Below are 14031 nucleotides of genomic sequence, written 5' to 3'. Positions count from 1 at the left end.
GCCCCCCCCCACCGGCCCAGGGGCTGGAGCTGATGCCTGGACCTCACTTCCAGGTTTCCAGAAACCGCTGTGCATCCACACGGAACCCCCCGGGGCTGTATTTACACCTGCGCCCCCCTGCCCAATCTCTTTCTGCGCCTCACCAACGTGTTTTTTTTCTGGAGCCACTTCCATGGGAAGTCCAGTTCTCCCAGTCTGTGCATCTGTGGTCCGTGTAAAATCACAACGGAATTCAGCCTTAACTCCCGCTCCTGCACTTGCCGAACCCACCCCTGGGAGGAAGCGCAGACCCCTGAGGGTGGTTCACCTTCTCCCACCACCCCTTCTCCAGGTAGCCAGTGACTACCGTTACCACAGACGCCTACGTTCTGCTCGCCGAAGGGCAACTATGCCGACGGTTTACACCACGCGCGCCAGCCCGCGACGTGCGGATGTGCACAAAGCCCCCCCGGGCTCCCAGCAGCTGCCTGCGGTCGGCGACGTTCCCTCAGCCCCAGCCAAGGGCGCTCGGGACTCGTCGTTGCTCAAAACGAGTGTCGGGGCCCTTACCTCAGCTCTAGCACAGGCAACCGCTGCTCTTCCAGCTCCTTCCGCGGAACCAAGGGCGGCCTGGAGCCAGCTCACCGTGGGGGAACGCCCGCCGAAGGGCGGCTCCGCGCGGGGGACGCAGCCCGTCCGGACGCGCGCCTGGCAGCCAAGCACTGATCCCTACCACCCGACCAGACGCTCCGGCTCCTGGAGGTTAACCCTTCGGGGAATTCTAAGGGCGAGCAGCGCAAGGCTCTTGGGCCGGTCCCAGAAGTCAAGGGTGGTGTCGGGCAAGTATCTGAAAAAACAGTAATTTTAATCAAACGGGCAATACAACCTGGTTTTCGAGAAAATGACGTGATAGAAGTGTCATTAGTCATCAAAAACTATTTAATTGAAAGTGGTACAAGCAAATCACGTTTCATATAATAGAAGATTTCATCATGTCCTTTTTCTTTTTACTCATATTCCACTTACATCTGCTGAAAAAATAGATCAAAAATAGACAGCACTAATAGATTCACTGCGTATGAACAGGCAGCTCTGAGCGAGAGGTACGACCATGCGGAAACCAACCGCTTAAAACGGAGACACAAACAATCTTCAGGCGGGCTCATTTCGCCCATCGCCCTCACAAACGGAAGGAAACGTCGTCAAAATACACAGAGCAAGTCCAGGTAAACATTTAAAATTTATTAAACTTTTTGGTCAAAATAAATGAACAAGTATGTACAACCCCACCGCACCCGCTCTGCTCGGTATCTGAGGAACAAGGTCAAATCTCACGCGTTCGTGACCCGGGAGTTCCGCGTTTCAAGAGTTTTCAAATAGTGTCACAACCAATATACAGGATAAGGTTTGGGGTTTTTTTTTGTTTTTTTCTTCATTTAAGCGTTATTTGTAGAACCTCCGGGTTAGCTGTACCTACTAGCTTACTGTGGGCACGAGTGGCACTCTACGGACAGGAATCGGGAGGGTAAGGCCGGAGACGTTTCGCTCTTGCCTACGCGGATCCGAGCCCGCAATCGTAACACACCTTCATTTCAAGAAAACGGGAGCGTAACCCCCACTGCTGTCATTTCCTCTGGGACGCTCGAGGGATCTCGTTTCTCAGCAAGGGTTTCTGATTTGCAGGCACATTTCACAGAGCGTGGCCTCTAGCTCCTCGGTGCCCCTACAACGTGCTGCAACGGCTTCGGGACGGCTTCTCACCCCGGCTAGCCGAGGGCGAGGGGAGGGCTGAGGCATTCTAGGCCTCTTTGGAGGAGAAAGAAAAAAAAGAAGAAAAAAAAAAACAAACCAAAAAAAAAAAAAGTACCTAAGGCTTAAAAAAACGTTAGCAAGAACGGAGTTAGAGCCACCGCAGGTAACGCCAGCTCGTAGCCTCACTGTTCCCTGACACCTCGGCGTTGACGTCGCAGCGTGCTAGAAGGCGTTAACCTGCGCTGCTGCTTGGCATAAGCAAGATTTTTGTTTTTTTTTTTTTGTTTTGTTTTGTTTTTTTGCTGGCTTGACCTGCAATGTGGAATACAATATATTACACAGAATATTTAAAATAAACTACCTTCGTGACAAATACTAAAAAGGTTAAAAAACCATAATGCACGTCAGGTTATGTCTCTATCGAACGTCGAGAGGCATCAGAAAAAGGGAGCTTTTCTCTTCAAAGGAGAAGAATTTGTTAAACGTTTTGTTTTCCCTTCTGTGCGAGGCGGTCGCTTTCTGTTAAGGCTGTGGACGTGTCTATGCTAACCTTTTCCATCTCCTGCTGGGCACACAGACAGCATTTGACAAGAAAACCAGTGCAACTTAAACTAACCGACAATTTCATAGAAACTCTCAATTTAGAATTTGAAAGACTACACAAAAAAAAGTCTGTATTAGTCTGCCAAAAATCAGTGTTTTGGGGCAAACCTTGTCCGATCTGCCCATCGGAATTATTTTGCACAATCTCAGTACATGCAATTAAAAAAAAAAAAAAAAAAAAAAAGACTGAATACATACCTTCAGATTTAAAAACACTTTTTATAGCTTGTTATTTTATTAAGTGGTTTACACCAGAAGGTGTGGTTATAGATACAGTTGGTGAGTAAATATTCATGGAAACCTGTCTACGAACCCAACTCAAGACCTACCTAAGTGCTCAAAGGTAAAAACACCTAAGCCTAGATACAGGCCAGAGGAGGAATGTTTACAGGCGTTAAGCACAATATATGTTTTGAAAGGCCCAAATATTACAGCAGAGAAAGAGCGCGAGAGATAGAAATTACATTTTTATGACAATTTTTTCTTCTTGGGTGTTAAATTTTTGGTCTATAAACTGGAAAGGAAGGCTCAGACTGAAATAAATACATTTGTGTTGAGTATTGGCCTTACCGAGCACTGTCCATCGATTCTGCCTCTAGAGGGTGTCTCCCAGAAAACTGCGACCGACGCTCCCTACCCCCACCGAAGGCAGAACTACACCGTGAACTCAAACCCCAGGCCAGATCCTCTCCTTTATCTAAAGGGAAGTAAGTGCATCAATGTTCTTCACTGGTAGGACAACAAGGCCTTCTCATTTACAGATAAACAACTGAGCTTAACTATGCAAGATGACGAGACTGTCCTCAGGTAAGTCATCTTTAGTTAATTTTGTCCTGGAATATATACAAATTATTGGTGGCAGCTACAGCAATGATGTTCTCCATGGGATGCCACGCTGTATGAAGAATCTTCTTGTTGAAGTCCAGACTGTCAACGCTTATTTCATCCTTCTTTCTTTTACCACCTGTACACACTTTACGCGGCTTCAAGATGGCACGAGGTTTGCTGCTCTCCCTGGATGCTTCTAGGGTGATATCCCGTCGTGTGTTTCGGTCAAACATTCTAAAGAAATTGTTGTAAGATCCAGTCATGATAGCGCTGTTGAGAAGCAGAAGAAAGGCAACGCTTAATTGGTTTCCAGAAAGAGTATTCAACCGCCATCTTCTCTCTCTGACACACAAAGCCACAAAGTTCACGGCCAGAACGTGGCGTTACCCTCCTTTCCTCTCCGATGAATACCTTTGCTCAATTCCATGTCTGGACTTCAGCACTGCTTCCACTCCACCACCTTCTCCTCCAGGTCTTTCCCTGGTCCCCCCCTCCCAGCCACTGGCACTCAGCAGTAGCCTTGCATTTTATTCACCCTAACGTGAGCAAGCGGGTTTTCCCCTCGCTACTCTATCCCCTCATCCCGTGGCAACAGAAGTCACGGTGGAAGCAAAGCCTCTGCAAACCGCTTCATTTCAGCAGACAAACAAAAGCGCCTGCCTTGGCACCGTGGACATGCTGACAATGAGCACGCCAATGGATTAATTATGAAAAATTGTCTTGAATCAGTAAAAGAAAGCCCTTGTGTGAATGCCTGACCCAGCCCTGCAGAAACAATTCAGAGTTTCTGTACAGTATCAGATTTGCTTTCCACAGGATCCCAGAATGGCAGGGGTTGGAGGGGACCTTGGGAGAGCATCTAGTCCCGCCCTCCGGGTAAAGCAGGCAGAAGAACGAGGCAGAAGAAAATTCACCTCTGAAAATGCTTTTGTATCCCTAACTTCCAATGACCAGCTTGTTTGCAGATCTCACAAAAAACATGCTTGACGTTGAGGCCGAGTTGTTCGTTATTTTCTGTATTGAACACTTATCTCTACCGCTTGAAACTGGAAAAGCCATTTCCCACGTGGCAGAAGTCCCACAGATTGTCAAAATCACAACCACCTCAGCCTTGTCACCTCATTTGCTGATACACATGGTCTTTGTGGCATTAAAAAGTTAACGACCAGGAAGAGAGCGAGATGCTATTACCACGACATAACCCACTCAGACTGCACTAGGGAATGCACTGAGCAAAATATTTTTTCCTTTTTCAAAGGGAGGTGAGCACCACAACTTCTATGACAACTTATGTTTATATATTACAATGAGATGACCTTGCTTTGACTTTTTTTTTTTTCCCCCCTCCACAAAAAGATTGACTGGAGTTGCTTGAAAAAAACCCCCACAGAAATAAGGCTCGGTTCCCTTGCGTTTTAGCTTAGTGAAAAACGCACACCACTTATTTTATGCATTTTGTGTTAGATATTGGAAATACTGCTGGGAATTTGTTTTTTTTTTTTTTTGTAAAGTGACTGATAGGGTACGATTTCTCCCCTCAGTAACTCAAAGCCACTTGCAACCTGGTATTTAGAGTAACCAGTTTTCTTTAATACAGTTTACTTAAATTAGTAGGTAACTGGTGTGTAGCAGTACGCGCAACCTCAGCCATCACGGCAGCAGCAAGGCAGGCAGGTTTCACTTTCTTTGCTGACTCCTCTGCACAGGTTACGAGATTTGACTTCCCCGATCACTGTCCCCATCTAAGCTATGCGGCGGATCTTTTGTTCCTCGGTATTTCATAAGGTTTAGGCCAAAGCTTGTTTCACAGGCTGCTCCTGTGAACGGCAAAACCAGATCCCTTTTTGCTGGACAGCTTGTAAGCATTTGGCAGCAGACAAGTCACTGCTTTGGGTATTTCAGGTATACTCATAAAACTGGTACCAAAAAAAAAAAAAAAAAAAAAAAAATAATCCCCGAGGCAAGCCAACACAAAGCATCCAGATAAAAGATCCTGATCTGCCACGATCTTATCCATGGGTTCAGAAGGCATTTTCACAGGTAGCCAACATTGCCCCAGCTAGCAACAGGAAACACACGCCATGTGCACCAGCACAGTGGCTCTGCCATCCCAGTAGAACGCCTCTGCAACTTGCAGACAGGCATTGCCACTGTTTGCAGCAAGCATGAGTAATTATCTAACACAGTTTTATCTGCCTGAGCCTACAGAAAACACGGAAAGAAGATTCAGATTGCAAGACACCGAATGCACATTCCTGTACACACTTAAAGAATGAACCCCAGTCACGTTTTTGTGGCTTGAAATGGCCAGTCTTGAGGCTACAGACCTTCAGCGATAACTCATATCAGAAGCAGACTGACACACAGAAGTTTATTCCACTTCTGCAACTGGAGGGTAAAGGACTGAAGAACGAAGTCCTTTTGCAAAAACCCCAGTTGGTTTGAATGTAACTAATCACATCCTTAAAGTGCTGCTATGGGCTTCAGGACTGAAACCCCACATCCCTAATGCTGAGGGAAAAACAAAAGACCAGAACAAAACCCCCAACTTACCTATCAGAACCGTTCCAGCAGCATTCAAATTTGTCGAAGATGCAGTCATTTTCGTAAAGGGAACAAAGCTTGCTTCGAAGGTACTCATGAACCTTTGTGGAACATTTAAATGGGTATTAGGTATAAAGAAAGAGAAGAAAAGGGAAAGGAAGGGATTCTTAAGAGAACTTGAACACCATACTTGATATGTCTCTACAGGCCTGTTTTCCATATTGAGATCCCACACTTTAACAGAAAGGTAGTCTCTCGTCATCATGTATCGACCGCTGTGACTGAATTTTACATCAGATATCGATGATATTATTTCTGAAAAAAATGATCTGCTGCTAGGATCCTCAGGTTCTTCAAAAACTGTAGGCAGAAGACACAATTACAAATGAAACCAACACCAAGTTTTACAGCTTTGAACGTTTTTCGATACTTGGAAAATTTTAAATCAATATTCTAGTTTCTTTTTAAAGAAAGTTGCTGTTAAATACTTTTTAGAACTAATCTCTTTAGAAATAATTCTTTTAAGCAATGTCACGCTCCTAGCCATCAGATTGCTAGATGCCCATCTCCAACATTCTCAACTGGAGCACAGCATCAAACTACAATCTGGGGATGAATTGGAGTAAAAAAGTTAAAAAAACAGCACATGGGTACAGTGAACTCTACAACTGTCTACAAATGGTGTCAAACAAGAGCAAGTGGAAACACCAGCATCAGTACCTTAATGCATGACCCACACTGCGCAACGTACTTTTCTTTAGATCTGAACAAGTTGCACAACACAACCTAGTGAAATGAAATCTTAGTACCTACACTTGAGATGCAATTTGTATGGTTTTAGGAAGCAGATAAAGAAATACATTATTTAAATTGAAGAGTCAATCTTAAAAGTCAACGTTTCACAACACAAACTCCCCAGAACTATTTATTTCATTTTTGAATAGACCCCTTTTAACAGGATGTTATTCAGTGACAAGCAGTTAAGAAATAAAGTGCTTCTAAGCGATATAAAGCAGCACTAAGTCAAACAGATGAAGTGGCCTAGCATTCTACAGTTCCCATTGCACACATATTTCCTTCTGACAAGAAAACCTTATCTGCACTACAGAAAGCTTACCTGCAAATATCAGTATGGTAGGTCACCCCACGGGACTAGCAGTGCTAATGAACCACAACTATTACAGCAGCGAACAAGAAACAAGGGGCTGCGTGCAAGGCGTGGGCAGTTATCCTCACGACTTCAACGGAAAAGCCTGCCTCACCCACAGGAGTTTACGTGCCTCAGCAGACTAAAGCGCATTCACCTTTCACTCTTGGAAACTCACTTCAAACACAGCGCGTATTCTTACGAATTAATTCTAACCTAGGAGCTGCGAATGGTCACAAAGTAAATGGATGCTGGCAGCATCAGCCCAGTTTCTAATGCACAAAGGTGAATAAACTGCCCTGAACTGGCATTTGATAAGCAGATACCTTTGAGAAGCACCAAGACTGAGTCTGGACAGAAGACAGGTCTCACTGGTGCCAAAAGCACTTGTTCCCATCAGTTTATGATGCATAAATGGGTAAACAGGAGCAGAGTCAGATCGTCAATTGTCTCATGCTACACTTCTGCTTGTTGATGGCCTAGAACAAGACAATTAAAATGTTCCATTCTACAAAACTACCACCCCTTACCTTGTATGCTCTTTACCAATAAGCAGAACTCGGTATGTTTATTTATAAGCAGAACACCTATACACTCTATCTCGCATGAAAACAAAGCAAGAAACCCATGAGCCAAAGACGCATCCTGACTTACATTTTGAATGCCTATCACAGAGGGCTGAGGAACGCATGTCACAGAGTCGAATAGTTCCCTTGCTACTACTGTAGACGAACACGTTACAGTGATGAGGGTGGAACTCTGCAGCAGTAATCACTTCTGTCAGCTCCTCCATGTTAGCAGGCTTAATATCTACAATATCTGGGCAGGTTTTTGTAAAGACATGTAACATTTCACAGTCAAATCACTTCTAGCAGACAATTGTTAAAAAAAAAAAATAAAAAAAATGTTAGAAGTACAATGTAGAAAACCAGGCCAAGATCTTAATTTCCACCGTGTGCAATCTACACAATAGTAAAGTGACCTGAGTAGATGTAAAAATAAATACATACAACCTAGATTTTACAAATAAACTTTAACAGATGCTGGAGATAATTTCAGACTCTTCTCAAGCCTCCTTCTCAATGCTTCCTATTGAACACTGAATATACCTCAGCTATTTACCTAAAGCTTAAAAACCCCCCTTGCATATGACCTATTTAGTATTCAGTGTTTCTAAATCTTTTGTTTTACTGCAGGTTTGTCAGTGTAGGCCATGCTATTAGTTTTGGATACACAGACGTGCAAAGAGATTTGAAAATTATTTCTGCAGTTAATGATATCATTTGACATGGAAAAAAAAATTAAATTTCTTTAAGAAAAGTGTCACCTTGCTAAGAGACCTTAAACTCTGGAAAGAAGCATCTGCAGTAACAAAGGATCTACTTTTCAAATCTTTCAACTCTTATTTAAGTTGACCGAACTCCACAAATAAAGGATGCTCCCCAAATTCCTCAGTTTCTCTTTAGAAATCAAACGATCTGTATTTCTACTGGCAGTTTTCCACTGAAAGAACGCTTGCGCTGAAGAACAAATGAGAGCACCCTAAGGCCTGCTTTCACTGTATTAAACGTCCAGATTTTAGAATCGTGTATTTTAATCCCTAGATTCAGACACCTACTCCAATTAGTAAAATTGAACTGATTCTCTTAAACATACACAACTTAGATGTGCCCCAGTGCTCACAGAGAACAAAAAAAGGATACTAAAACTTCTATCTGTGATTTCTAAGTGCCATAGGTTAATTCTTAGGTCATCTGCAGAAAGGTATGTTTCATGATCACTATTTACTGAAATAGAGTTTATGTGATAAGTATGTGCATTCGCAAATATCCTTCTGGGACTTGCTTCTACCATTAGGTCCATGGGTTTCAATATTGGCACCTGAAACATGAAAAAGAACAGTCAATTATCAGCATAAAACTGATTTCTGATTCAGAAGATATTAATTTGTTGCACGCCACAGATTTGTGTTTTGATTTAGCGATTAAAACACTTTTCAAATCCAAGGAGCAAGAAAAGTAATAAAATAGCCTATGAATGCTGGCTTTGCATACTACCAACACAAACCCTAACTGACCTCTGCAGAAGTTACTTGTCAAATACAGCAGCTTTGGACCTCATCCAACAGGAAAAGGGTACATGTTTCTAATGGTATTAGAAGATGATGTTAATTTGAAACAAGCACTTAAAAACGCCCCCCACATCTTAGAGGGGTGCTTGTGAAATTGGAAAGAACAGTTTGCAAAGAAAACCCCCGATGTGTTCACTGAATGGTCAGTACAATTTTAGGAACACACGGATGCCCTATTTCCACACCCAGCTGATCTAAAGGCTGACATGGTTTGTCAGGGTCAGGAGGATTAAGCTTCCCTCCAGCTCCTCACTGACCAGCAGGTGAGTAGTTTAAGGTTGCTCAAGGACGTCCTACGCTGTTCCAGTACATACAATTCAACGGAATACTAACTTACATCATCCAACCAAGAAAAAAGTTATGACAGTGTCTAAGATAAGCTGTCTTCCTGGAAAAAGAAACAAATTAATTCAAGAGCTCTGTAATTGCTTTCACCATGTTTGTGTCTCACAGTCTGTTTACATCAAACTGTAATGATTAAAATTAATCCATTATGTTTATTAGGCAATTTTCCTATCTCACCGTATGAGTGTTCCTAGCCTGGCTGTAAAATCAAAAATGCATTAATTGGAATGATCAGGAATGGTACTGAGAAATGCCACAGTCTTTATGCAAAGGATGCAGCTCTGAAGTGCTGCTTCTCCTCTGTGTCTACTTCTTAACAAACAAATGGGGATCATAGGTCTGTAACAAAATCTGCAAACAAAGCCCGTAAGAGCCCAAGGCACATACACTCTAGATCTCTAAAACCTGATCATTTTAACATATGGCAGTAACTCTAGGCAAAGGTTTTTCCTCTTCTGCCACTTGTTGCTCAGACTTGGTTCATCCCATCATCTCTTCCTGCAAGGTGCAGTGCCTGGCAAGGTCCTGCAGCTCAGCCCAACCTCCCTTTCCCAGAAAAGCAGCAAATTTAGAAGATGAAGTTTTAAGACAGAGGTTCTTGCTTTTTGTTGCTTCCCCCCGTTCAGCTGGACAATTCCTAAATATATTACGGTGTAATATTTTTACAGGTAGATGCTACCGTACTCCTTCAGGGATGCAGCCAGTACCTTGTAAAACCATTAGGCCGTGTTCTGGAGTCTCCGTGTTCCCAGAAGGGGAGTCTGCTCCTACATAAGGGCAAGGCTGTAGAACCCCAAATTTCACCTGTACCTACTTCCAGGCACTGGGCTAAGGCATTGTATCACAATTTATTTTCTTGGGTTTAGATATTTTAATTAGAATACTCAATCAGATCTTGGCTCCCACATGCTAAGCAGAAAGACACTTTCCAGAGGAAGCGGCTATCCTTTCCCAACGCCATTATGCATTATGCTTACATATATGTCAGTTCAATATTCAATTTGAGCAGAAGCAAGGCAAAACCCCCCAACAAAACCACATAACTCTATAGTCCCTACAAGTGTCAGGAGTGGCACTGGCTTTGAAAGTAGCAAAAGCCTCAGTTCAACTCCTATTTACAGTACAAGAAAAACCCCAACCCCACATGCTTTCGTTTCCTGAGCTCCTGCTCTAAACGACCCCGAGTCTGGAGCACCAACCCTACCACTGCACCACTATGCAAGTGGAAAAATGGCAAGTCTATTCAAGTATACACCAGGTTTTCCCAGTGCTCAGCGTTTCCCTCTAACAGAAACGCCTGGTACCTAACCACAGAATACCCAGCACCCTGTTTAAATTTTTGGGTCTTGTTCTTAGAAAAAAGACCAAACAAGTTCAGTCTGAGCAATATTGAGGAAAAAAAATTCATCAGTATGATCAGAGCCCAATTCTTCTCAATTTCCCAATGGCAGGTGCTTTAAGCCAAACAGAAGGACCCTACCTGCCCGTTCCGCGGAGCAGCACCCCGGGAGGATGTAAATGTTCACTGGGGCACCTCCTCCTCCTCCTCACCAGCCAGGGGCACAGACACCACAGCACCACCCTCTACTGACGAGGTGCGGCCAGGAGGGGAAGTTATGGGTCTCTTAAATAAGTGTGTCCCCTGCACTGTTCTACAGGGTGCACCACAGCATCAGACTATTTTAAGAACAGAGCAGGAGTCGTCCATGGTTTCTGTGAACTGAGTACAGAGCAGTGTGGCCCCAGACAGATACTCCAAAATGCTGGGTTTTCAGGCTTGTATAACAAAATGTTGCTATCTTTTATTGCTGTCAATAAACAAGTCTACCTTCTTCTACAATTTGAATAGACTGAGGTGGATGAAGGCTATCTAACAAAATACTTTAATTTTAAAAAAAGTTAAATATGCTAAGATGTTCCAAGACAGAAACCCAACTAACTATCGGGAAGCTAATAATGTAACATTATAATAATGGAATTTTGCCTGAAGTTTTCCAGAGGAACCTAATTTAATAGTTATATATGCATAATGAAGTGTCTCCATTTCTAGTAGAAGTTTTCAGTGACCCTGACCAAAGCAGCATTTTTACTCTACACATGTCAGTTGACAACTTTGGTGATAGAAAGGCAGAGAAGTACATGCAAAAACATATTTGAAGTCAAAGAGCAGAAACATACCCGTAGTGCTGTGATTCTGAAAGGATCCCTAAGTCTTCCATCTTCATCTTTTAAATTATAACCTTCGGCTCTTTTATCCCTTTCACTTATTTTCCATAATTTAATAGTTTTATCTAAAATCAACAAAAATTCACAGGCTTGAGAATGAATTAAATTCAAAATAAAATCACTAAGTAATGGAGTCAGCAGAGTGGATATTATTTATCTCTCTGGGTTTCCTCTGCTTGCAACAGAAAGGCCCCTGCTGGAGTCCTTTAGACAACAGTGTCACATGGAGCGTACTTGACGTGCTTTGCCTTCAGCTGTACTGCTTAGGAAGAACCGATACATGGAAAAACCCACGCACCTGGAGGATGCGGATGGGAAATGCACAAAAATAGCAGTCAACAGAGAGGAAAAAAAGATGGATTCCATTTTAACTCCAATGTAACGTTCAGTTTGAATAAAATACAAGTTTCTGCCTGAACAATAAAGCCCTAGGCCTACCATTCACCAGAATCACTCTTCCCAAGGTAAATTCACACACAAAATACCAAAGTTCACCAGTAAGCCCTGTATGACTATCTAAATAATTTGTAACGGATAAATGCAAGGGGGCAAAAAAAACCCCCCACAACCCATGAATTACTTACACTAACTACCTTAAGGACAACCAAGTTTGTCCCAGGTGTCTGCTAAGAGAGAGAAGCAAAGGCAGTAAGTGAGAATGGGACTTGCCCCATTATTTTAGGGTTCCATGTCCAAAGGCACGTACTTCCCAGGTCCTACCAGGGGAGTCCTTCCAAGCACATAGTAAGCACAGACCAAGAGTGAGCTCCTTAGCTAACTGGAAACAAACCTCTCCTCCCCAAACTACTGCAGATCTTCAAAGCATTTAAGATGACAGTTTAAAGACTGCTTTAAGTTTACTAAGACTTCTATCACAGTACTATTATTTGAATTTCAAAGTCCAGCAGACAGGAGTCATTCCCGCTTTTAGAATTTCATATAGCAGGTAGGACATCAGCCCTTACACAAAGTCATTTAAATACAAGGCAAAAAGTCACCCAATCTGTTAGGAACAAGCGTATTCCTCTGACAACACGAGCAAGTTCTTCCATGCGCAGTTCTGCACTTACATTTATGGCTTGCTCCACGATGCGTCAAAATAAACAGAGCTAGTGCTCATACAGAGCTAATACCTAATAACCACTACTAAAATACTGGAAGAAAGAAATAAAAAAAAAAAAGTGCGTGAAAACTTGTAATTCCCAGCTTGTAATTTTTGCACTGCTTTTATGTACTCTAAGATACACAGTGACAATGGTATAAATACACTCTTCCTAGAGTGACTGTTGTCTTTTAAACAGTTGCTTTTCAAAGCACACATGATGCTTGGCATTGGAAAAGCAAACTAGCATTGTAACCACTCTGTTTTCAAATGCTTTTATTAAAAATTCACCTAGGATCACACACAAAAAAATAATTTCAAAATCAGGATGATCAAGTCACATTCAGACTTCTGCTACAGTTCAGCATCCTGGGCACCCGTTTATACAAGAACCATAAAGCGGAGTAACAGGGTATGTAAAGGGATAGCATGGTCAGTATATCCGCAGAACGCAGCTCTAACTATGCCTATTCTGTTGCTGCTTCATTATTTTTATATTCGCAATCAGTAATTTACAGAGTATTACAATAAAAACATATTTTGCATATAATTACAGAAGACATTAAATAACCCAAAACACTCCAGAGAACCCCCCAAGTGGATCACAGGTGAGATAATGTTCAAACGACATAAGTTGTTTGTGCAAAAATAAAAGCGTCCTTACCATTTGTAGACAGCAGGAAATGAGCAGCATTCTGTTGTGGTAACCACCTAATTTTATTAATTTTTTCCTCAATTTCTAGACTTTTCAAGTAGTCAAACTCAGGTTCATGACTCTGAAAGGTACTGTAAACATTATATTCTCCCCTAGAATGAGGACGGCTTTTATTCTGCAAGGAAACATAATATTTCTTGAAGTTGACATTACTCGGATCATTAGGAATTGTACACAGAAACGAATGACTAGACATTGGCAATTACAAAGTAAACTTTTTACAACAGCTCTGGATGAAATTTACATTTACACTCTGATACTGTATCTAGTTTAGCATCAATATTAGCATCAACACAGACTTCTGTTTTAAAAATGTATCATTGTATAGAAATATGCGTGTCTTCCTAGAACATAACATATCAAAGCACTTCAAGGAGGCAGGCTGTCCGCAAAGGAGCGCCTGCTTTGCTTGGAAGAGTCCTGGGCTACGCTACCTCTCCCAGGCGCCATCAACAGAACTGGAGCAGGGAAGTTGCTACGCCCTAAACCCTAAACCACCACCTCCATGGGATCAGTCTCTGCACTTCGCCTCATCTCCATTCCCTTCCTCCTCCAAAACTCATTCCTCTAATCACCACCATGTGGTCATAATGCAGGGTTTCCAGGCGAGGAAATCAATGCTAAAGGACATAGGACATGGAGTAATTAATATGTTTTTT

At 42.5% G+C, this 14031-nt stretch overlaps 1 protein-coding gene across 4 annotated transcripts; it reads right to left on the bottom strand.

Moving 5' to 3' along the window:
* Positions 1–586: 586 nt before the first annotated feature.
* PPP2R2D (protein phosphatase 2 regulatory subunit Bdelta) lies at positions 587–13444 on the bottom strand. Of its 4 annotated transcripts, XR_004841810.1 has the most exons (7): positions 13322–13444; positions 8557–8734; positions 7508–7672; positions 5897–6066; positions 5716–5807; positions 1457–3432; positions 587–826 (listed from the first exon to the last, which is right to left on the bottom strand). XR_004841810.1 is itself a non-coding variant. In XM_035892899.1 (6 exons), exons 1-6 carry the CDS (start codon positions 13349–13351, stop codon positions 709–711), a joined length of 753 nt encoding a protein of 250 aa, XP_035748792.1. In that variant the 5' UTR covers positions 13352–13444; the 3' UTR covers positions 588–708. The 4 variants fall into 4 exon arrangements, 3 of the variants coding, with proteins under 3 accessions (XP_035748792.1, XP_035748790.1, XP_035748791.1); XM_035892899.1 differs by lacking the exon at positions 1457–3432 and having other exon boundaries at positions 588–826; XM_035892897.1 differs by lacking the exon at positions 587–826 and having other exon boundaries at positions 958–3432.
* Between the last annotated feature and the right edge of the window lie 587 nt (positions 13445–14031).

This window comes from Egretta garzetta, unplaced genomic scaffold (genome assembly GCF_000687185.1).
Source record: "Egretta garzetta isolate BGI_Z169 unplaced genomic scaffold, ASM68718v1 scaffold164, whole genome shotgun sequence".
NCBI classification, from domain to species: Eukaryota; Metazoa; Chordata; class Aves; order Pelecaniformes; family Ardeidae; genus Egretta; species Egretta garzetta.
The sequence above is the reverse complement of the archived record's forward strand: the minus strand, read 5'-3'. Positions and strand labels throughout refer to the sequence as shown.

What these genes read in the sequence shown, in the direction of transcription:
- PPP2R2D (XM_035892897.1), bottom strand. Translation starts at nt 13,351, where the DNA reads ATGCTGCTCATTTCCTGCTGTCTACAAATG. An exon ending in AATCACAGATAGAAGTTTTA is followed by an intron (nt 7,673 to 8,556) that starts GTATCCTTTTTT and finishes AAACCTGCCCAG; the next exon opens with ATATTGTAGATATTAAGCCT. An exon ending in CTGTGATAGGCATTCAAAAT is followed by an intron (nt 6,067 to 7,507) that starts GTAAGTCAGGAT and finishes TTCTGCCTACAG; the next exon opens with TTTTTGAAGAACCTGAGGAT.